We start from the raw sequence: 24137 nt of genomic DNA, 5'->3' as shown, positions 1-24137 counted from the left end.
AAGACATCTACAGCAGTGGTCCCCAACCCCCAGTCCGGGGACAGGGACCGGCCTGTGGATCAGTCGGTACCGGACCATGGCTCCTCCTCGTCCTCCTCCCCAGATGCTGCCTCGGGGGCTGCCACTTTGCCACCAGCTCACCTTTGGTGCTCTCTGGTGGCCACCATGACTGGGGCTCCCCCTCGGTGTGGCACTGCACAGCTGCTGCTGGCAGCGCCCCCCATGGGCAGCAGGAAATCAGGGGCACCGGCAGAAAAGCAAGAAGAGCAGGGGTTCAGATGGTGGCGACATCCCTCAGCAAAAGACTACCCCCCCCCGGGCCTCAGTACTATCATCAAGTGTTGACCGGTCCCCGGTGATAAAAAGGTTGGGGACCACTGATCTATGGAATTGGACAATATCAATGGCGTGGACCAAGTCACTACCTTACATATGTCATCCAATGGCAGGTCCACCAAGAAAGCCATAGAAGCTGTCAGGACCCTGGTGGAGTGAACTTTAATCTGCAAGGGACAGCCCACCTTCGCTTCTGCATAAGCTATTTGAATAGTGGATACCAACCAATGCCAAAGCATCTGTGACAATGCCTTTTTTTCTTCTGTTCCTCCCTTTGAAGCAGACAAACTTTTATCTATTCTGAATTGCTTGACCTGAATTGCTTGGTCAGTACTAGAGGAGATCAGCCCGGACTGCTCCTTAGAAGGCCAGATCCTGAAGATGAAACTCAAATACTTTGGCCACCTCATGAGAAGGAAGGACTCCCTGGAGAAGAGCCTAATGATGGGAGCGATTGAGGGCAAAAGAAGAAGGGGACGACAGAGAATGAGGTGGCTGGATGGAGTCACTGATGCAGTTGGTGCAAGCTTAAATGGACTCCGGGGAATGGTAGAGGACAGGAAGGCCTGGAGGATCATTGTCCATGGGGTTGCAATGGGTTGGACACAACTTTGCACCTAACAACATCCAAATAAAACAGCAATGCCCAACTCACATCCAATGTATGTTCTTTCTGCCTCTGAGGAAGGTGTCGGAAAGAAGGTTCAAAGAGTAATTGATTGCCCATGGTGAAACCAAGATACGACTTCATGTAGAAATCTAAGAGATGGTCTAAGCTAGCGATCCCCAACCTGCGGGCCACAGACCACATGTGGTCCTTCGACTAATTTGAGGTGGGCTCCGAAGGACGCCTTCTCCCCCCCCCCCCCCGGCCCTTTACTTCATCCCCCCCAGCCCTTTACAACACACTTCATTGTTGTGGCGTGTCTGTATCTTATTTTGAAGGGATGTTTAAACATTACCATAGCGATCAGAGAGTGCTAGGGCAGTGGTTGAGAGTAGAGGAATAAACTACCCCCCCCCCACCGGGCCTCAGTAAAAGGCGAGTGGTCCCCGGTGATAAAAAGGTTGGGGTCCACTGGTCTAAGCAACACATTATCCTTATAAAATTGGATAAAAAGAGGGTCACATGATAGTGCTGCCATCTCTCCAACTCTCCTCACAGAGGTACTAGCTGCCAGAAATAAAGTCTTAAATGAGACAAATGAAAGATCCACAGTTGCAATGGGCTCAAAGAGTTTAGAACACAATGTGGAAAGTACCAAGCAAACTTCGCATGAATGCCTTGACTTCTATAATTTCAAATATTGAATGTCCTTCTATGGAGTCATGCACAGCCAAAATATCAGCCAAATGAACCTTAACTGATGATGTAGCTAAACTGTCCGGCTTAAGAGAAAGCAAGTACTGTAACAAGCCCCCCCACTGGGCATGAGGCAGGGTCTATGCCCTTATTTGCAGCCCATATCTGAAACCTATGCCATTTATGGGCATAAGAATGTCTAGTAAACGGTTTACTGGCTGCCTCAATTATGGCAATCACATCCTTCCCAAAGGGGTGAGTGGGTGGATCAGTCATGCTAACAGTTGTAAGCTCTGTACTCCTGGGTGTAGGTAGTTGCCAATGTGGAGCAAGTCTGGAACTGATGGGAATATGTGTTGGCCCTCCAGTAGGGCCCATAGGAGAGGGAACCATGTTCTCCTGGGCCAAAATGGGGCTAGGTGAAAGCAATGCGACCTGTCAGATTGAAGCTTTGTAATTACCCAGCTTAACGTGCCTAAAGGTGGGAATGCGTAAAACAGGAACCCTGACCAAACCCTATGGAAAGCATCACCAAGAGAGTTTACACCTAAACCTGCTTGAGAGCAGAATGCCTGCCATTTCTCATTGCCTCTGAGGTAAATAAATCAAGCAGTGGAGTGCCTCATTGCTTGAATAGTGGTAATAGCTACTCTGTGGTTATAGACCATGCTTGTGCATTCAGCATATGTCTGCTGAGCGTGTATACAATAGTGTTGAATGTCCCTGCATTGTGAATAGCTGAGATCTCCACCTGGTGAGCTATTGCCCAATGCCAAATTTCTACGACTTCTTGGCATAGTCTTACAGAGCCTGTATCACCTTGTTTGTTGACATAGAATTTTGCTGTCATGTTGTCTGTGGCTATTAAGGACAAGATTGCTGGTGACTAGATCTGAAAAGGAAGCGATAGCATATTTAATCACTCTAAGTTCGAAAAGGTTAATATGAAGGACGTATTCTGAGGGTGACCATGTCCCCTGAGCTAGTCTACCATTGCAAAGTGCCCCCCATCCCAAGGTTGAAGCATCAGTGAACACTTGGATATTTGCATGACTCTGGCCAAAGTGTACTCTACAAACCAAATGTGGGAGTAAAATCCACCACTCCGTGGACCTCAAAACCTTCCTTGGAAAAGAAAGTTTAGTTCAACATGAATTCCGATGGTGATCAAAATGACGCAGAAACCAAACCAGGAGTGACCCCATGTGAAACCTTGCAAATTGGGTGACTGCCATTGTAGAGGTCATATGACCCATTAACCTCTCAATAGACTGTGAAGCTTGGAAAAGTTTGTGTAAAAAGTTCAAGGCCATAGTCCTCAAATTTTCTGCCCAGGGATGAGGCAAAGAAGCTAGTCTAGGATGTTCTGATTATTGGCGCCAACACCTCAGAGTCACAGAATCATAGAGTTGGAAGGGACCATACAGGTCATCTGGTCCAACCCCCTGCTCAACGCAGGATCAGCCCAAAGCATCCTAAAGCATCCAAGTCAAACAGACTAAAGGAACCGTCAGCAATGAGTACGTGGCAGCCATTTGGGATGGAGAGCCATGTTTCAGCTTGTTTACTTTTTTTGCCAGCGGCTCTGAAGTAGCCCTATTTTCTTGTTGGGTATCCGCCTTCTCCTCTACTGATTGAGGAGGCACTGGAGAGATCAACGGCATTTCAGATCTCTTCTCACCCAATCCTTCACACGCATGTTTGAGTTTAGAGGCTGAGAGCGCCTTCTCTTAGAGAGCAGCCTCCAATCTTGCCGCTCTGCCATATCTCATTGTGGGGGCATGAGCCGGTAACGTGACCTTAAGTGTAAGCAAGAGTAAGCAGGACTTATGCCCATTGTTCTGGGCCATCATAGCCCGATATCCTCAGCATTTTTTAAACTGCCATTTTCTTCAAATGAAAGAGGGAGAAAAGGAAAAAAAATGTCTCACTATAATCTTATTTATTTATTGATATATATATTTATTTATTTTAAATTTTACCTCAGACAACCTGAGGTGATGGTTGCTAGCAAAAGATGTCTTCTCCTTATGGCGACAAGAAGAGGAGTGCTAACTCCTATCAGGTCATGTGACTTTTAGGCAGGAAATGTCACTGCTCCCCAAGATGGGAGGGGGTAGAGCTCATAGGTGTAAAACTCTTGAATAAGCTCGCTCGCTCCTTTCCATGGCAGGCTTGCAAACTGCAGATCCCATGTGGGAATGCACAGAAGCCATGAAGATGAACATGGACAATCACTTTATTTGAACAAGATTTTACACATTAACCCATTTTCAAATAGTCATATATATTATTATAACATGACTCTTTGAGTAGGTTTGCACATTACAGTTTTAATCACTTAAATCCATCTTGGAGTCATGTGTTTTCTTTCCCCATTCCCCTCCTGTTTTTCTTTAGAATCAGTTATAGAGCAACCTTAAGTCCAATCTTGTATCCTTAGACCCATACTGGAGTAATAAAGATATGTATTGGAGTAATACTGTGCCTCTTATGGCGCAGAGTGGTAAGCGGCAGAAATGCTGTCTAAGGTTGGGAGTTCGATCCCAGCAGCCGGCTCAAGGTTGACTCAGCCTTCCATCCTTCTGAGGTCGGTAAAATGAGTACCTAGCTTGCTGCTGGGGGGGAGGGGGTAAAACGGTAATGACTGGCAAGGCCACCCTGTATTGAGTCTGCCATGAAAACGCTGGAGGACCAAGAGTCAGACATGACCTGGTGCTTGTACAGAGGATACCTTTACCTTTACCTAATACTATGCAAATGCTATAATGGTATAAATTTGCATTGCCATAGATATACCGGCAGAGGGCCAAAAAGGGTTATCAGGGACATGGTGAGGAAAGGAGTATAATCAGGACTCCCATAGTACATAGCATGATGGATGAGGTTACAGCACTAATGCTTTGTGCCATGCATATTTAGAATACACACGAGAAACTGGCTAGAAAAAAGGATACATATTATAAAAGGATATTCAAATAGCTTAAGAGAATAGCGCTGCTACAGCATATGCCTATCGGTGCTCTGCTCAGAACTGCTCAGATATTCCACTGAGGGACACAAACTGGACATTTCACTCTTCTAGCTAGAGACTGAAGAATGCACTCCATGCAAGTAGGCAAGGGAGAGGGATCCATTCCTTTATTACCCATAGCCTTACCCTACCTGCAAAATAGAACAGGACACTAAGATGGATAGGCCCCTGCTGGTTGTTGAGGAGTGCCAGAGATTAGGAAGGGGCATGGGGAGAGAGGCCATAGAAGTCTGCAGTCCTGTCTGAGCACAGCAGCCAGGTATGAGTTCCAGGAAATGGAGGACATTGAATGAAGATCTCAGTTGATCAAAGCAGTCCCATTCTGGTTACTGATACCAGAGCCATGTTGTCTGCACATAGTATGATGAGTCCCTAGCCATGATGGGATAGCTGGAGTACACTTTATATTCCTGAAAAAACGTTACATTCCTGAGTCTAATTCCAGATCTCCTCAAAGCCTGAAAAAATATTTCAGAGGCTCCTCTATGATCAAAAGGTTGAAAAGGACTTCTTTAGAGCAGTTGTCCACAACCCCCGGTCCGGCGACCGGTCCCGGTCCGTGGATCAATTGGTAACGGGCCGCGGTTCCTCCTCATCGTCCTCCCCGGCTGCTGCTTCGGGGGCTGCCCTGCCACTCTGCCACCAGCTCACCTTTGGTGCTCTCCAGCAGCCGCCATGGCTGGGGCTCCCCCTCGGCGTGGTACTGCGCAGCTGCAGCTAGCAGCGCCCCCTAGTGGGCGGCGGGAAATCAGGAGCGCCAGCAGGAAAGCAAGCGGAGCAGGGCCTCAGGCGGCGGCGATGTCCCTTGGCAAAAGACTACCCCCCCCCAAGCCTCAGTAAAATTGTCAAGCGTTGACTGGTCCCCGGTGATGAAAAGGTTGGGGACCACTGCTTTAGATTATTGTCGGCCAGAGGACAAAAACAGCAATACTTTATATAAATTACACTTTCGTTATTTTCTAAAACTTACTTATCGCACAAAGGTTTACACTGTATGACATTAAGCAGGAGGATTTTTCATCACAGAAGCCGGTCAACATATTGCAATGAACACTTTCTCTACATTGTGGACACTCTTCTGCACATGCATATCCATAACGTCCTGGCTTGCAGCCTAGAGTCCATAAAAGAACAATATTAGCATCCAAATAGGCTTGGACAACACATGGTTGCACTTGCCTGTTAACTGTTATTCATCAAGTGATCTTCTGTGTAGGTACACATGAAACCATTCATGTACAGACCAACTGTGGTGATTTATCAAGATCTCTAGATCTTGTTATTGGAGCACGCCCAACCCTCTCTGGTATGCAACTGGTATTTTCCAGTACAAACTGGCATATGACAGAAACAGTGAGAGTGTTCCTCAGTTTTCACTTTACCACATCTGGAACTCTTTCTCAAGTATTGGGTGCACTTGAAATTTCTAACCAATCTCTACTCATGCTAGGGTTTAAGGAAAGTGACTGAAAATAAAATTAGCAATATTGTAACCCCCTTGTATAGCTGCATGATGCATAGCTGCATCGTGCAACCTCATTTGAAATATCACAGCTTTTCCTGCTTTCTGATAGAGCACATCTAAGGGTTTACCTGGTTATTCTCTGATTTTTCTGAAGCCTGCTTTGCTGTAAGCTTTTGGGAAAGATCATAGTAAAACTAACATGGCTGCTCTGTAGTTGGGAAAATGTAGACTTTCCAACCAACATGGCAGCTATTTTTCTTGAGGTTGTCCCCATGGCAGCAATTTCTTCCCCTTATCACCAAACATGCTTTTATAAAAACATAGGTGCTGGAATGCTGTAATATCAATATACCATTGTAACAACAGATACAGCAGGTTTTCGGAATTCAATTAACTTTTTAATATAATAAGTTTCTAGCCTTTTTCTTTACAATGTTATAAAGTAAAAGGTTATAAAGTAAAAAGACCAGTGGACTTACCTGTGAGGGGTCCTTCTCCCCAGAGGTAAAGGAAGACATCTTGGGTTTTTTCAATCCTCAGTTCAGGGAGGCAGGCTCACTTTTTTCCTTTCCCTACCTTCTGAGTGGGCGTGCCTCTCTCTCTCCAGTTCGAGACTTCCATTGCTATCAGGACTTCACCCAACCAAACATAAATCCTAAAACACGGAAGGCATATCAGAGAAAGGAACAGAACAGCAAAAACATGCTAACAGGCCAACACAAGAGAACCACATATCACTTGCAACTTCTAGGGGGGGGGGATGAAGATGTCTTCCTTTACCTCTGGGGAGAAGGACCCCTCACAGGTAAGGCCACTGGTCTTTCTCCCCTAGAGGCGGAAGACATCTTGGGACCTCCCCGAGCAGTGTCCCTCAGGGTGGGAAGTTGCTCACAAAGATATAACCTCCTGCAGCACAGCTGTACCAAACACTGCGTCAGCTGAACTAAATCTGTCGATCTTGTATTGCCTTGTAAAAGTAGACAGTGACGACCAAGTGGCGGCTTTACAAATTTCTTCCACCGGAATATGGTTCAAAGAAGCAACCGTAGTCGCAGCACTGTGCACCGAATGCGCCACAATGCCCTCTGGAACCTGGACACCTGCAGCTCTATAAGCCTCCACGATGCAATCCTTCAGGCACTTACTGATCGAAGACTTGGACATCCTATTACTCTTGTTTGGGGCAGTGATGGAAATGAAGATCAGTTCTGTCTTTCTGAATTCTGCCGTTCTGATCAAGAAGGCTTTCAAAGCCCTTCTCACATCTAAGGTATGATAAAGCTTCTCCAACCGATACTTCGGGTCTGGAAAGAATGTAGGCAATTGAATCTCCTGGAGCCTGTGAAAGGTAGAATTGATTTTGGGAATAAAAGCTGGATCCAGTCTGAGAGTAACTTTCTCCTTATGAAAGGTGCACAGCTTCGGATTGGAAGATAGAGCTCCCAGCTCTCCGATCCTTCTGGCTGAGGTGACTGCCACCAGGAACAGAACCTTCATCTGAAGGAACTTTAGACTTATATCAGCAATCGGTTCAAAAGGCTTCTTTGTCAGAGCATTGAGTACCAGATTAAGCTTCCATGTCAGAAATCTGTGTCTTACTGGAGGTCCCAATAGGGTAGCTCCTTTCAGAAACTGGGTTATATGGGGGTGCCGCGACAACCTTCTTCCATCCACCTTGGGGATGACCGTAGCAATCGCTGCCACTTGCCTCCTCAATGTGGCCGCTTTCAAACCTTGATCAATGCCATCCTGCAAAAAGGCCAGAATGTTCCCTACCGAAGGTGAGTACAATGAAACCTTTTTTCTTCTGCACCAACCCTTGAAGACCCTCCAGGTATACTCGTAAATACGGTTAAGTAGAAGTCTTTCTTGCAGCCAGCATAGTGTTGGTTACTTTGAAGGTGTATCCCTTATTCACGAAACGTTCCCTCTCAGCCTCCAGGCGGCTAAGTGGAACCAGCCGGGATCTGGATGCCAGACAGGGCCCTGTTCTAGCAGATCTGGTACTAGAGGAAGATGAAAGGGGTCTGTGACTGCCAACTGTAGAATGGTGGAAAACCGCGGTCTTCTCGGCCAGAACGGTGCCACCAGGATCACGTCCGCACTGTGTGCCCTTATCCTTCTTAGAAGACGCGAGATGACCGGTACTGGTGGAAAGGCGAACAGAAGGCCCTCTGGCCAAGTAGATGTTAGAGCATCTGTCGCCTCCGCTTGCGGATGCAGGTAGTGAGAGAAGAAACGAGGAACTTGGTGATTCAGATGCGATGCGAAAAGATCCACTATCGGGACCCCAAACTTTTGCATGATGCTGCGAAAAATCGATTTCTTTAGAGACCATTCCGCTTCTGAAAGAGTGGACCTGCTCAGCCAGTCCGCTTGACAGTTCTCCACTCCTCTGACATGTTCCGCCCTCAAGGACAAGAGATGTCGCTCTACAAAACGAAGAACCCTCAAAGCTTCCGTGTGCATCTTGATCGAACGAGAGCCCCCTTGGTGATTTATGTACGCCCTCGTGGCTATGTTGTCCGTTCTCACCAGTACTGGCTTGTTCAACAGAGTTCCTTTCAGCTTCGACAACGCCAGATAAACTGCTCTCATCTCTAACACATTGATCGGCAATAGGGCCTCGCCTGAGGACCATACACCTTGCACCAGGTGGCTCCCCGAAGTGGCTCCCCAACCTCGTAAGCTCGCGTCTGTAAAAATCTGTCTCCTGTGGCAAAATAAATTGCTTTCCCTTGGAGAGATTCTCCTCGCAGGTCCACCAAAAGAGGCTGTCTTTCACCTTCACTGGAACCTGTAGCATGACCTGTCTCTTGTAGACAATGCTCATGTGATGCGGTCTTAAGAACATCTCTCGCATGAAGTCTGGCCCACTGGACTGTATCCAGGCAAGAAATGAACAGTCCCATCAGACTCGCCAGGGACATTAGAGGGGAGGAAACGTTGTTGATGACCTAAATGGCTAGGTCCTTTATCTTTTGAATCCTCTTCTCTGTAGTAAACAGTGCCCCCTGCTGCGTGTCTATAATGACCCCCAGATGTTCCATCTTCTGTGATGGGGCCAGGGAGCTCTTCTGAAAGTTGACAAGGAAGCTGAACTTCTGCAGAGTCTCCACCGCCAAGGTGGTGTTCAATATGGCGGCTTCCCGCGATGGCGACCTTATTAGCAGGTCGTCCAGGTATGGATGGATATGTACCTTGAGCATTCTCAGGAATACTATGGGGTTCACTAATACCTTGGAGAAAGCTCGGGGAGCCGATGCTAGGCCGAATGGTATGGCCCGAAATTGGTAATGGTGACCCCCCTATGCAAAATCTGAGAAATTGCTTGTGTGAGGGATTTATAGGCACGTGAAGATAAGCCTCTTGGAGATCTAATGAAGTGAGATACTCCCCCTGTTGAATAGCTTCCTTGATTGAAAGAAGAGTCTCCATTCTGAATTTTCTTACATTTACAGCTCGATTGAGGCGTTTCGGATCTAGTATCGCCCTCCAATAGTAGTTTCTTTTGGGCACTGTGAAGAAAATTGAATAGAGACGCTTTCGATGGTCTGACCGCGGGACTTCCTCTATGGCTCTTATCTTCAGCAAGTGAGCAATGACCTTTAAAGTCCACGCTCTTTTGTCTGGACGGGTGCTTAGTGGGGACTTTAGAAACAATTCTGGTGGAGGATGCCGGAACTCTATTGAGTAGCCTTTCAAAACTACTTCCATCGCCCACTTGTCTTGGACATACTGTGACCAGGTGTGTGCGAAGAGTAGTAATCTGCCCCCCACCGGAACACCCGCATAGTCAGTCCTTAGACTACTTGGGCTCTCTCTCAGACTTCTCAAATCGCTGATTCTTGTACAACCTCTGTCCGAAGCCCTCTCTGGGGTTGCTGTCTGGACTGGGACCAGGCCTGTCTCCTATCCTGTCGGTTCCTCGGAAAGGATCCACTGCCACAAAAGGAATAGTTAGAGTAAGGCCTGCGATCGTTTTTCCTAATAAACCTAGGCATTCCCCTTCTTTTCTCCTTTGAGTCAGTTAACACCTTATCCAGTGACTCTCCAAACAGCTTCTCCCCGTCAAACTGATAGGCTGTAACTATAGCCTTTGACCGAACATCTGCCTGCCAGGCTCTAAGCCAAAGCACCCTACGGGCAGCAGAAGCTGAAGCTATAGTACGGGCATTAAAAATAGCAGCATCTAAGTTGTCATCAGCTGCAAAGGATATGCCCTGCAGTATCCTATTGGCACCCTCAAGGAGGCGTTTATCCTTATCTCCTAAAAGCTGAACCATCTTCCTTGCCCACACAATGGTTGCTCGCATAACAATAGAAGAAACCAAAGAGGCCCTCAGTGCCATTGCTGCCGCCTCATGTGCCTTGCGTACGGCAAAATCAGCTTTTTTGTCCATAGGATCCTTAACCATTCCTTCTCCATCTTCTGATAGTAATCCAGGTGCTTGCAGAGCCACTACGGCCGCATCCACGACAGGCACCTGTAAAAAACTTTCGGCATAGTCAGGAAGTGCATATAATTTCTTGGCATAGGGTGGGAACTGTTTATTGGCAATGGGCTTAACCCACTCTTTTTAAATCTGTCTCTCAAAGTAGTCAGGGAAGGGGAAAATTCTGAGGGAGTAATCCTCTGGGGGAAAGAACTCAGAATTCCCTAAAGGTCTCTTAGGCCTACTGGGGCTCTCCTCTGGGTCCACCAGAGGGTTAGGTTTTAAATCCAGCGCAGCTAGTGTCTTGTCCAGTAAAGAAGAAGAATCTTCCATTTTAAAAAAGCGTTTTGAAGGTTCTGGTAATTCAATATCAACCTCCAGTTCCTCATCAGTAAGAAAGGCAGTATCCTGTCTGGAATTAGCATTGGAATCAGAATCAGAAGAATGCTGAGACACCATTTCACTATGAGGGTAGCTGCGCTTCCTTGCTGCCTTGGTGGGCCAGGACCTTCTAGGATGGGACCTGTCCGAATCATAGTCCCTGGAACGGTGGGGAGGGGAAGGAGATGAATCAGACCTCCCCTTACTATTATTACCCAAGGCCTTCCAGATAGGGCGGAGTTGGCTAGAAATGGATTTATTAATAGCCTCCAACAACTCAGAAGACAAGAAATCATGCCCAGCGGGCCTTACTGTCCCTTGCGAGGTAGATTCCTTCCCAGCCATCGAAGCATCCATTTCAGGAGGTTGCTGGGTTCCCTCGCTATTGGCTGTAAAATGGCCGCCGCCATCACTAGCCGCGTTAGGGGGAACGCGCTCTGCCGACACCACGGCAGTCTTCCTGGAGCATTTTGAAGCGTGCTTTTCCTCCCCCGCTCCGACCAGACGCAGATGTGCCCGCCGGCCCTTCTCCAATGTGCCCGCCGGCCCAGGGAGCTGCACATTGCCCTCCAGCACATGTGCCGCGACGTCCTCCTCAGAGAGAAACTCTTCTTCCCGAGAACAGCCATTTCTCTCTCTCTGGGTCTTCCGCAGCACGCAGAAATAGTCAGGGGAGGTCCCAGGAGTGAATGGTAAAAAACCACGGTCTCCAACAGCCCCTTAAAGGCTAAAATTACCAACCCCTGAAGTGCAAGCGAGAGGGCAAAAGAAATTTCAGAAAAAGACAAGAATAGAGTTAGAATAGGTAGAAAATAGTAGTAGAATTTAGGCCTGCTAGCAGAGCTAAGAAAAACGTGCTCTCCCTGGTTAAGAGGCAGGAAAGAACTGGAGAGAGAGAGAGGCACGCCCACTCAGAAGGTGGGGAAAGGAAAAAAGTGAGCCTGCCTCCCTGAACTGAGGACTGAAAACACCCAAGATGTCTTCCGCCTCTGAGGGAGAAAGTACAGTGTTATAAAATAAAACGCTGGATCATGGAGAAAGCTAGGGAGTTCCAGAAGAACATCTACTTCTGCTTCATTGACTACGCTAAAGCCTTTGATTGTATGGAGCACAACAAATTGTGGCAATTCCTTAAAGAGATGGGAATACCAGAGCATCTTATTTGTCTCTTGAGAAACCTATATGCAAGTCAAGAAGCAACAGTGGGAACAGGGCATGGAATCACTGATTGGTTCAAAACTGAGAAAGGAGTTCGGCAAGGCTATATACTGTCGCCTTACCTATTTAACTTGTATGCGGAGCACATCATGAGAAAGGCGGAATTAGAGAAGTCACAAATTGGGATCAAGATTGCAGGGAGAAATATCAACAGCCTCAGATAGGCAGATGATACCACTCTAATGGCAGAAAGTGAAGAGGAACTGAAGAGCCTGTTGATGCGGGTGAAGGAGGAGAGTGCAAAAGTTGGCTTGAAGCTCAACATCAAGAAAACGAAGATCATGGCATCTGGCCCTCTCAATTCCTGGCAAATAGATGGGGAAGAAATGGAGGTATTGACAAATTTTATTTTCCTGGGCTCCAAGATCACTTCAGATGGGGACTGCAGCAAAGAAATTAAAAGATGCTTGCTCCTGGGGAGGACAGCTATGGCAAATTTAGACAGCTTCCTAAAAAGCAGACACACCACCCTGCCAACAAAAGTGCATTTTATGGTCTTCCCAGTTGCAATGTATGGCTGTGAAAGTTGGACCATAAGGAAGGCCAAGCGTCAAAGAATTGAGGCTTTTGAACTCTGGTGCTGGAGCAGACTCTTGTGAGTACCTTGGACTGCAAGGCAAATAAACCAGTCAGTCCTAGAGGAGATCAGCCCTGACTGCTCCCTAGAAGGCCAGATCCTGAAGATGAAACTCAAATACTTTGGCCACCTCATGAGAAGGAAGGACTCCCTGAAGAGCCTAATGCTGGGAGCGATTGAGGGCAAAAGAAGAAGGGAACGACAGAGAATGAGGTGGCTGGATGGAGTCACTGAAGCAGTAGGTGCAAAATTAAATGGACTCCGGGGGAATGTTAGAGGACAGGAAGGCCTGGAGGATCATTGTCCATGGGGTCACAATGGGTCGGACACGACTTTGCACCTAACAACAACAAAGTAAAAGGTGCTAATAGTTTTAAAAAACGAAAACTAGGAATTCCAAGAACCTGTTACACTTATAGTCACATCAGTACACTGATATAACAATATTCTAATGTCATTTTTATTTTAAAAAATTGTAAAAGTAATGATTGCTCAGAGTAGTTTTAAGGGACTGGGGCAGAGAAACCTGACACATGGAAGTCCCATTGTTCTTACACTAAATCTGCAGCTGCACCAGAAGTGGGGAAACCGAAAAATCCCATCCCCACGTGGAAGCCCCGACTGAATAATTGTGGAATTCACTGTCAGTGGATATAGCAATGAACAGGATACATGGCTTTAAAAGAAAATGACACAAGATCAATATTTCGATTTATTCCCACCACTCCCAGAAGCCACTCTGGCTTGTGGTGGGTTACAATTAAAAAATAAAATGTAATACAACAGGGACCACAGCAAATTCATATCCGCAGATCAAAGAGACCTACAGGGGGCATAAGGAGATAAGTAGTCCTCCAGATAAGAACAGGCTCCCATACAAGATATGAAGGGTACCAGAAACTTTTATGAAATACTGTAAGGCTTTTATCATAGCTTTTAATGCGGCATCAAGTATTTTATTCAGTAGAAGGGAAATTGTGGTCTTATTATGAGACTACATCTAAAGCCCATTTTATATTTAAATAAAATGGGCGCTAGATGCCCCCCCGCCCCCGAGTCCCAAAGGATTCTGCATTCCTTGGGGCAGCGTGCATGGGGGCACAGAAGCCTTCCCCCCCATAGCGCGGAAGGCTTATTGTGGGGCAGCCTTATGTGGTTTTAAGGCGGCCTACCTGTAGTGTGGTCTAGCGGGTGGAGAGCGTCTGCGGTAGGCGGCGAAGCCGGGCCATCGGTGGGTGTTAAGCATCCGGGCCTCTGTGGTGCTGAGGGCGGCCGGGGCAGGTGGCGGCGGGCAGCGGGATGCTGGCGGCCGTTGGGCGTTGGAGGGGAACCACGCATGCTGCGGATCCAGCGCATGTGTGGTGGTGTTGTGGTCCTGTGGGCGGGGGGAGGGTGGGGGGAGGCAGATATGCATGTGCGGGCCTCCACGCATGCATGGGTCAGTTGGTTGTCGGTTGGGCAGGCACGCGGGTCGCATGGCCAGCCGGCAGCGTTGGCGCAGGCCGGAGGACGTCGGGGAAGAAGGGGCCGGTGATCCAGGGGGTGAGTCAGGTCTTCAGTGACTGTGCGGGTAGGTGGTGGGATGAAGGGTGGTGTAGGGTGGTAGGGTTTTGGGGTGGGAAGGGCGGCGGAGTGTGGGTGCATGTAGCGCGGGGTGTTGGGGCGACTCAGGAAGGAGGAGGGCTGGATGTAGGGGAGTGTGGCTCGTACCGCGGTGGTGGGGAAGGGGGAGAAGTGTGGGGGGTAGTCGGGATGGGGGAACTGGCGGGCGGTGGTTACTGGCGGGTGACGGCTGCTGTGTTCGTGGCATCGGCGGGATGCTGGTGAAGGTTGGTGGCGGGTAGCGGGGAGGCGGAAGGCGTCGTGGGAGGCAAGTAATTCAGGCAAGTTGGGAGGGCGTCCCTGCTCCTTTCCCCGCATTGATGTGTAGTCAATGGCGGCGAAGGAGGCAATGGTCCAGGACTGACACTCGGAGGGGCGAATCAGGAGCCAGTTCGCGGCTCCTGATTCGCCCCTCCGAGTTTTTATCCCGGACAGAGCCCACCCTAACTCCTCCCAACTTGCCCTTACTCTTTTATTTAATAACCGCAGAGCGGTTTACAGATGTGTTATAAGCCACCTTGAGCCATGGGGAAAAGCCAGATGAAAAATATTCAGACCAGCAAACCTACAGGTAGACACTCAAAAACTTATTTCACAGCAGAAAATCCAATATACAAGCACAGCAACTTCAAGATGGTAAACACAAAGGCAAATTGTAAAGACGTCCAGAAGGATCTCTCTCTAAATTATGTGAGCAGGCAAAAATATGGCATGTAATTACTTATCACCACTGAACTTTAGTATAACAATAACAATATCATAATTTTAAATATATGCTAATAGAGTGTGAATGGACCAAAAGTGAGGGAAAGAGATATGAGTGTGGTAGGGGACAGTTTTCACGGGCTGTGACTTCTGAATACCAGTGCTGCAACATTAAGGGAGACCTCTGTGCCCTGTTTGTTTGTCCTCCAGGACAACTGACTGGTCATTGTATGAAATGGTAATGTATTGGAGGTCTGATCCACTAGGTATCTTCTTATGTTTCTAAAAAGCTGTATTACTGTTATTCCTGTACCTTGTAAACTAAGTGATATTAGATGTTATCTGGAAACCAAGATGTTTAATACACAGTCTAAAACTGATAAACTTTAACTAGAATCAATTCATATTTAGGCTGTGGCTCTATAATAAGATAAAACAATTTATTCATTCAAATGTATTTGTAACTCATTAAATGGAAATAAAGAAGGGAAGGAACCAAATACAGCCTTTAACTAGCCACAGTTTTAAATAGTATTAAGCACAGCTCAGGAAGTTGTTATTGTTAGGTGCGAAGTCGTGTCCGACCCATCGCGACCCCATGGACAATGATCCTCCAGGCCTTCCTGTCCTCTAACATTCCCCGGAGTCTATTTAAGTTTGCACCTACTGCTTCAGTGACTCCATCCAGCCACCTCATTCTCTGTCATCCCCTTCTTCTTTTGCCCTCGATCGATCCCAGCACTAGGCTCTTCTCCAGGGAGTCCTTTCTTCTCATGAGGTGGCCAAAGTATTTGAGTTTCATCTTCAAGATCTGGTCTTCTAAGGAGCAGTCAGGGCTGATCTCCTCTAGGACTGACCGGTTTGTTCGCTTTGCAGTCCAAGGGACTCGCAAGAGTCTTCTCCAACACTAGAGTTCAAAAGCCTCAATTCTTTGACACTCGGCCTTCCTTATGGTCCAACTTTCGCAGCCATACATTGCCACTGGGAATACCATAGCCTAAACGTACTAAACGTACTTTTATTGGCAGGGTGGTGTCTCTGCTTTTTAGGATGCTGTCTAGATTTGCCATAGCTTACCTCCCCAGGAGCAAGCTTCTTTTAATTTCTTAGCTGCAGTCCCCATCTGCAGTCATCTTGGAGCCCAGGAAAATAAAACCTATCACTATCTCCATTTCTTCCCCATCTATTTGCCAGGAATTGAGAGGGCCAGATGCCATGATCTTTATTTTCTTGATGTTGAGTTTCAAGCCAACTTTTGCACTCTCCTCCTTCACCCGCATTAAAAGGCTCTTTAGTTCCTCTTCGCTTTCTGCCATTAGAGTGGTATCATCTGCATATCTGAGGTTGTTAATATTTCTGCCTGCACTCTTGATCCCAATTTGTGACTCATCTAACACCACCTTTCTCATGATGTGCTCTGCATACAAGTTAAATAGGCAAGGCGACTGTATACAGCCTTGCCGAACTCCTTTCTCACTTTTGAACCAATAAGTGATTCCATGTTCAGTTCTCACTGTTGCTTCTTGACCTGCATATAAGTTTCTCAAGAGACAAATAAGATGCTCTGTTATTCCCATCTCTTTAAGAAGTTGCCATAATTTGTTGTGCTCCACACAAACAAAGGCTTTAGCATAGTCAATGAAGCAGAAGTAGATGTTCTTCTGGAACTCCCTAGCTTTCTCCATGATGCAGCGTATGTTGGCAATTTGATCTCTATTTCCTCTGCCTCTTTGAAATCCTGCCTGTACTTCTGGAACTTCTTGGTCCACATATTGCTGGAGCCTACCTTGTAGGATTTTGAGCATAACTTTGCTAGCATGAGAAATGAGTGCAATGGTGCGGTAATTTGAACATTCTTTGGTATTGCCCTTTTTTGGGATTGGAATGTAAACTGACCTTTTCCAATCCTGTGGCCATTCTTGAGTTTTCCAAATTTGCTGGCATATTGAGTGTAGCACTTTTACGGCATCGTCTTTTAAGATTTTGAATACTTCAACTGGAATGCTGTCACCTCCGCTAGCTTTATTGTTGCTCAGACGTCCTGAGGCCCATTTGACTTCACATTCCAGGATGTCTGGCTCCAGGTGAGCAACCACCCCATTGTGGTTATCAGGGATGTTAAGCTCGCTCTTGTATAGTTCTGTATAATTTTGCCACCTTTTAAAAATCTCTTCTGCTTCTGTGAGGTCCCTACCATTTTGGTCCTTTATCATACCCATCTTTGCATGAAACGTTCTCTTCATATCTCCAATTTTTTTAAAAAGATCTCTGGTCCTCCCCATTCTATTGTTTTCTTCTGTTTGTTTGCAGTGTTCATTTAAGAAGGCATCCTTATCTCTTATCTCTGGAATTTTCTCTGGAATTTCTCAGGAAGTTAGTTATAAGTAAATCAATGTAAATCAATAAGCCATAAATTATTAGTCATATAAAATTCCCATTGCACTGATTTCAGTTTTACATTTGCTTGAAATCAGAAGCAATTTCCATGGTACAAAAAGTATGTAAAAGATCCTTACTTGTTTTCAAGCGAAATATATCAGTAGTCGAACCTCCCACCATTTCAATTCCTGAGACAAGGAAATGTTCATTTTTCAAGGAACTTATTCCAGTGCACTCTGTATTTAATATGCAAAGAAATCTTGCTTCATCAAGATCTTTATACATAGCCAGGGGACTAATATCCAGAATTATTTTCCCAGGATAATCAATGAAAACATCAACATCTGTTTAAAAAATAGCATTTAAGAACAGTATCAGAAGCATACATAGCATGAATTATATGACAACAGAAAAAGAAGGCAAAACTAGGAATCAGTTTAATCACTCCACTTACACTGTCTGCAGCATAACACCTTTTGAAGTAGCGAGACATGATATTCAAGCACTTGCTTAGAATTGCTTCTGGCACTCAACATTGGTTCATTGGATCAAGAAAATGATTTTGTCATTCGGGGCCTGGCAGAAGCCTAAGAAGGACAGCGGCGGGTGGTGGAGGCTTCTGCCGGGCCCAGGCGCTCCCTCTACTTTGAAGGCATAGTCAGAACTGGCTCACAAAGCATAGGGCAGGAAATATTGGGGCTTATGGAGGCTACCCCTCCCCTCGGAACTCGAACCAGGCACAGTTCAAAAGAAGTCATAATATGGAGATAACAGCCCAGGCATCAAGGGATGATAAGACGTGGGTAATTAGAGAACTGAACAGGGAGGGAAATAGAGGGCAATAAGGAAGAGGAGGTGAGGAATGTTTAGGGAGTTTGGTATGCATAAAATACAACAGCAGGAAATCAGCCTTGAGGTGTCAAATGAAAGCATCTTGGTTACATCAGGGCATACAAGTCAGATAGACACACTAAATCACAAAAGAGATAATCATGGCAGAAATATATGCCGGTGACAGAACCAGTTGGTTTTGCCAAATAATTGTGGTTTTACCATATGAATTTCCAGCCTGTTCCTCCCCCCTTTCTCTGATCCTGTGTGCCTATGGAACTTTTTGGAACTTAAGTGCCCACCTGAAGAAAACAAGAAACAAATTAACAAAGCCAGAATGATACCCAGAGAAAACCTGTTCAAGACAAGCCCAAAAGAGACAATAACAGGACACCATTGATGGTCACATACAGCTCTCAACTCAAAACTGTTCAATACATCATCAGCTACTTACAACTAGGCTTGGGCACCAGGGGCCCGATCCAGACCAATTCGACTTCAGGTCCCATTAAATTCAATGGTGCCATTGACTTTAATGGGATGTCCGGCATTTCGCCTTTCCCGGGACCTGGGGGGTAGGGGTCCCAGTTATAGCCTCCAAACCTTCCAGGTAGCTCTGGGAGGCTCTTCCCTGACCCCCCTCCAAATATCACAATTATTGGACCACGGGGTCCATGTCCAGGGGTTCCTAAAGAGGGTGCCCCCATCTCCATTCTATTCAAAGAGAGTCTGTCCCATTGAATAGAATGGAGTGGGTGGGGTGCCCTATTTTGGAACCCCTGGACGTGGACCCCGTGGTCCAATTGCTGAGAAATTTGGAGGGGTATCAGGGAAGAGCCTCCCAGAGCTACCCTGAAAGTTTGGAGGCTGTAACTGGAGCTCCCACCCCCCAAGCCCCAGGAATGTTAGGAACACCGGAATTCCCATTAAAGTCAATGGCTCCATTGACTTTAATGGGCGCTGAAGCAGAATCAGGTCCCTGGTGCACAAGCCTACTTACAACCTCTGCTAGAAATGACAGTTCTGTTACAAGTTCTGGGGGGCAAGCCCTTTCTTGCACACAGAAAGCTGCCTAATCTCTAACAACTCCTCTCCCACAATAATGCATCTAATTTGAACATGGATACTAGTACCAAAGCTTGCAACAAACCCAGATGTCAACTTTGCTGTACACACATCCAGACAACACAATCACTGGACCCAGCAACATCAATTACACCATCAAAGTCTTATTCATATGCTCATCTTCTAACATTGTATATGCCATCAAATGCAAACAATGCTCTTCTCTACATAGGACAAACAGGGCAAACTCTACGCTAAAGGATAAGTGGACACAAATCTGACATCAGGAACCACAAGATGGATAGACCTGTGGGAGAACACTTCAACCTTCCAAGATATTCAGTAGATGGCATCAAAGTAGCTGTTCTATTACAAAGGAACTTCAAGAACAGAATGAAAAGGAAAACTGTTGAAATGCAAGTTATTACAACATTCAAAACAAACAAATCCCCAAGACTCAACAGGGTTGTTTTCTTAATTCACTATATATGCTAACCTGCATTCTTAACAAGCCCTCAGAAAGGCCTAATGTCCTCTGTATTTTAATTCATCTCTTATTTGGAATAATTGATTTGAAAAAGTAGATTGTAACGTAACTATGACTGTTGTTGCTGCTAGGTGCGAAGTTGTGTCCGACCCATTGCGACCCCATAGACAATGATCCTCCAGGCCTTCCAGTCCTCTACCAATCCCCGGAGTCCATTTAACTATGACTAGTATAATGCAATGTAGTTTGCTTTTCTCTATGAACTGAGACAGTCAAATGCTCTACTTCAAAGATGATGCCTCAAGATGCTTCCATGCTTGACAGGCAGGGGGGAAAGGGCAAGGTCTCAGCTAACTACTGTCAGCAATTGATTATCAATTTGCCCATTATTCTCTTAATGTTTATTGTGTGTGGAATATTTCCCATGCAATTCAATCTCAAGTGAATACAAACAAATCCAAATTGCTGTTTTTTGTTATTTTCTCTAGAATCTGTTAACCATTTTCATTATGCTGTATGTTAATTTACTCTTGCACTCTACCCATAAGTTTGAACTGATTACTTTCATTCTATGATGTTGTATCTGAGGAAGTGTGCCTGCACACAACAGCCCATACACTGAATAAAACTGTGGTCTTAATTTGTTCAGCATAACAGTCTAAATTTGTTCAACATAACTCTAAATTTGTTCAACATAACAGTCAATAAAATCATCTCAACTCTCCCACTAGTTTTGACATGGAGGGGGTTCTATCAGAGTTCTGTCACTTCTAATTTTACTTATTTCCAGGTAATAATACCAGTTGTGTATCATAGGACTGAGACTGCCCATGTTAACTGCCCTTATGTGTTTCTTCCATTTAATTGTGTTTGCTATTATTGCAGCCATTCCCCTTATAGTGTTTCCACAGAGAAAAATAAAGTCTTGTGGGTCATTCGCACCTAACTTGTTTGATGAACTTTATACAATGTGAGCAATAATAATGTTCCTATCTACAGCAAATGAGAAAAAAGTGTCTAAATCTGAGGTATAGAGTTTTGCATTATTCCTGCAAGACTATTATCAATTGAAGGTCTGCTGCTGCAACATGGCCACATAGCCAGAAGAAACTAAAACAATGCTGAGACAAATAGAGGTATACTGAAATGTACAAGAGGATAAACAGTCTTATGACAGGCATAAGAAGATTAAGAATCAAATTCTCAGATTAGTACCTATTGGTTTTTCACAAATATAAGAACGATTTTCAGTGCATGATAATGACTGAAGTCTTCCTCTTCTCATCATCTGAACACATCCAGTTGATAAAATAGGAATATCCTTCAACCTGTTTAAAAATAAAAAAATAAACTTAATTAATCAACACTGCAGTTAGCCACTCTATTTACACTTACTGCTTAAGAAAGCAAAAGTGTGTTGCGTTTCTATTCAGTTAGCAGCAAACTGGAATTATATGGGGTTACTCCTCTTGATGAATGAGAATTCAGGAGCAAATTTTAATATCAGAGAGAGAAGGGGACACAACACATATCGAGAATAGTACAGATTTTCTCTATAAAGCTGTGATGAAATGCCACCTTGCTATTTCAAAAGGTTTTTTCCTTTGGGCTGGGGAAGAGAGGGGGGGATGGGGCTGCTAAGCCCCTGTTCTCTTTCCCTTTCACATGTTAATTGACCTGGCCAGGAAGGAGGTACCTGGAGGGTGCGGAGAGCTTCTTCTTCCCAGGATTCCTGTGGGAGGAGTCAGGAAAGTATATCTGATCCTAAGCACAGGAAGGAAGGGTTTTGGGGGCTTGGGGCTGGTAGCCTTTGCCTGCTGATCATCAGGGAAGGAGCCTGCCCTTGGAAGAGGAGGTGAGCAGCCATCTTGGACATGTAAGCAAAGCAATGCGACTTTGAAATCTCTCTAAGCAAAGGTGCCTGCCCTGTATTTAACACCAGATAGGATATGTTTAGCAGAGGGACAGAAGGACTGACTTTCATCCAGTTTCTTTTGGTCTCTTTTGCTTAACTCTGTGCTGTGCTAAAGATTTGCTTTTTAAACCTCTTTTCTTAATAAATCTTTTATAAATTGGAAGTGGGCCATGGTTCTCTAATCCAGTGGTCCCCAACCTGCGGGCCACGGCCCGGTGCCGGGCCGCCAAGGCCATGGCACCGGGCCGCGGCTCCCTCTCCCCGCCCCCCCCGCAGTAAAAAACTTCCCAGGCCGCAAGCTTGCGGCCCGGGAAGCTTCTTACTGCGGGAGGGCAGGGAGAGGGAATCAGGGCCGGGCCGCGCATCGCGCATGTGCGGCCCGTGCGGGCGTGGCCTGATGCGCGGGTGTGGCCCGATGCGCGGGCATGGCCTGCACGGGCGTGGCCCGATCCCCTGCCGGTCCCCAGCCTCAGAAAGGTTGGGGACCACTGCTCTAATCCATGTAGAGCTCCTCTGCCTCAGAAATGCAAATGGAAGTGCAAAGGGAAAAACCCAGAGGGGTGGACCCTTACAGTATCTCTTTCCTCACAGTGCTCAGGAGCTGGGGCGAGGCCTCAGGTGTGCAAGGGCAGCTAGGGGTCCTGGCTCCCCCAGCTGTGACCCTGTACTTTAGCCAGGTGGTGGTGGCAGTTACCCAGTTGGAGTTGGCAACCAGCCGGATCAGGGGGTGGGCAAGGACAGAACTGGGCCTGCAAGGCAGAAGCCGGCTTGTTCCGCTACAAAAGCAAACAAATCTTAGAATGGTTTCAAATTCAAAATTTGTTCACCTACCATGAAGTTCCTTTCTCAGTTATCCTATGAAAAGGCAGTTGTTACCAATAGTAAGAATCTCCTTCTTGGAGGCATGAAGGGTCATTATTTTTTGCCAACTCCTAATGGGACAGGCTTCTCCTCAGTCTCCCAGACCAGTACAGAATCCATGTAACTCCCAGAACTATAATATATGCTATCTTCAATATTCAGAAATTAAAATGAAACAGCAAAAGAATGGGAGAAACAAGAAGAGGCCATGTTCCATGTTTCTCCTTCTGAAACTGACAGTGTGGAGGGACTGACTGCCCCACCCTGGGAGTACCAAGGAAGGAATTTTACAACAGATGAACAAACTTTCCAACATGGTAGTCCAGAATGGGCAGTTGTAATAAATGGGATGTACAAAAGCAATATACATCACAGTGAGCCACTTGACATCAGAGTTTGTTGGAGGACTTTCCTGAAAGAGACATCAGCAGAGACCTCCTTGTCTATATGATAATGCTAGGTGAAAATATGCACTAACTTCCATGTAGGTCACATCCAAGGAAATGTTCTGCAAACCATGAAGGTAGCTGTCCCCACAAAGGAAATGAGCTGTAACGCCCCTGGGGTTTCCAACCCAATGTTTTTCAAGCCAGAGCAATATAGCCCCAGCCACATCTTTCCTGGTTGACACTGAAACCCTGGAACTCATAAAAAGACTTTCTAAAAGAAATGGAGTGTCAGATTTCCTCATGGCCTTAGTTCTTTCAAGATAAAAATTCAGGGCCTTAGTTCTTTCGATATAAAAATTCAGGGCATCTAGGTAAAGCAAGCTGTTTTTTGCAGATGTTTTGGATTAGGGCAGAAAGAGTGGGGGGAGGACAGTCTCTTCTAATTTGTGAAAACATGATTTGAATAATGGGTAGGCCCTGTTCTCTACCATTTGTCATTGTGGAAGACACAATGGTCATCCATAGAATAAGTGGATGAAATCCTACATGTTACAGTATTTTGAACATAAGTTCTTCAATAGAAGGTTTGAATGGTGACCTAGTAAGTGCCTTAAAACCACATTCTAATTCTAAGCAATGAAGTGGAGGGTTCAGCAGCACCATCCCCCTAGAGCAATCTCTTGTTGAGGTAAGAGAAACAATGGATAAGGATGTGGTTTTGTAATCTTTTGATGCTTTATTGAAAGATACTTTGATGTTACAGTCTGTATAATGTTCCATGTAAGTTATATAATGTAGAGTGTAAACCACCCAGAGCTGCAAAGGAATGGGTGGTACAGAAAAACAAACGAACGAACAAATGAACAAACAAACAAACAAATAAATAAAGTATGGGCGCATGCAAATAGACCTCTGACAGATCTATTGATGCAAGAAAATCCTGCTTCTGGATAGAAGACACAATAGACCAGAGGGTTTCCATCTTGAATTTCTTCTTTACAATTATCCTGTTGAGCTACTTCAGGTTCAGAATGACCCTAATACCGCCATTCCTCTTTGGAACCAGGAATAAGACCAAATAAGCACTTCTGTTCTGTTGCCCTATCAGGACAGGCTGTCAAAACCTTGTGCTGTTTGCCATGTTTAATGTGAT

At 45.8% G+C, this 24137-nt stretch overlaps 1 protein-coding gene across 2 annotated transcripts in view; it reads right to left on the bottom strand.

The window, feature by feature from the left end:
• LOC143832485 (uncharacterized) overlaps positions 1-24137 on the bottom strand; it is a 172868-nt gene that overhangs the window by 100407 nt on the left and 48324 nt on the right. The window contains exons 14-16 of one of the 2 annotated variants that reach the window (XM_077326985.1): positions 21035-21147; positions 17574-17780; positions 5644-5787 (exon numbers count right to left, since the gene is read on the bottom strand). In XM_077326985.1, the coding sequence (XP_077183100.1) occupies positions 5644-5787; positions 17574-17780; positions 21035-21147 (464 nt within the window). The remainder of the gene's footprint in view (positions 1-5643; positions 5788-17573; positions 17781-21034; positions 21148-24137) is intronic. The other variant, XM_077326986.1, reaches the window with a different exon arrangement.

Source organism: Paroedura picta, chromosome 3 (genome assembly GCF_049243985.1).
Source record: "Paroedura picta isolate Pp20150507F chromosome 3, Ppicta_v3.0, whole genome shotgun sequence".
NCBI lineage: Eukaryota > Metazoa > Chordata > Lepidosauria > Squamata > Gekkonidae > Paroedura > Paroedura picta.
This window is presented reverse-complemented; position numbering and strand designations above follow the sequence as displayed.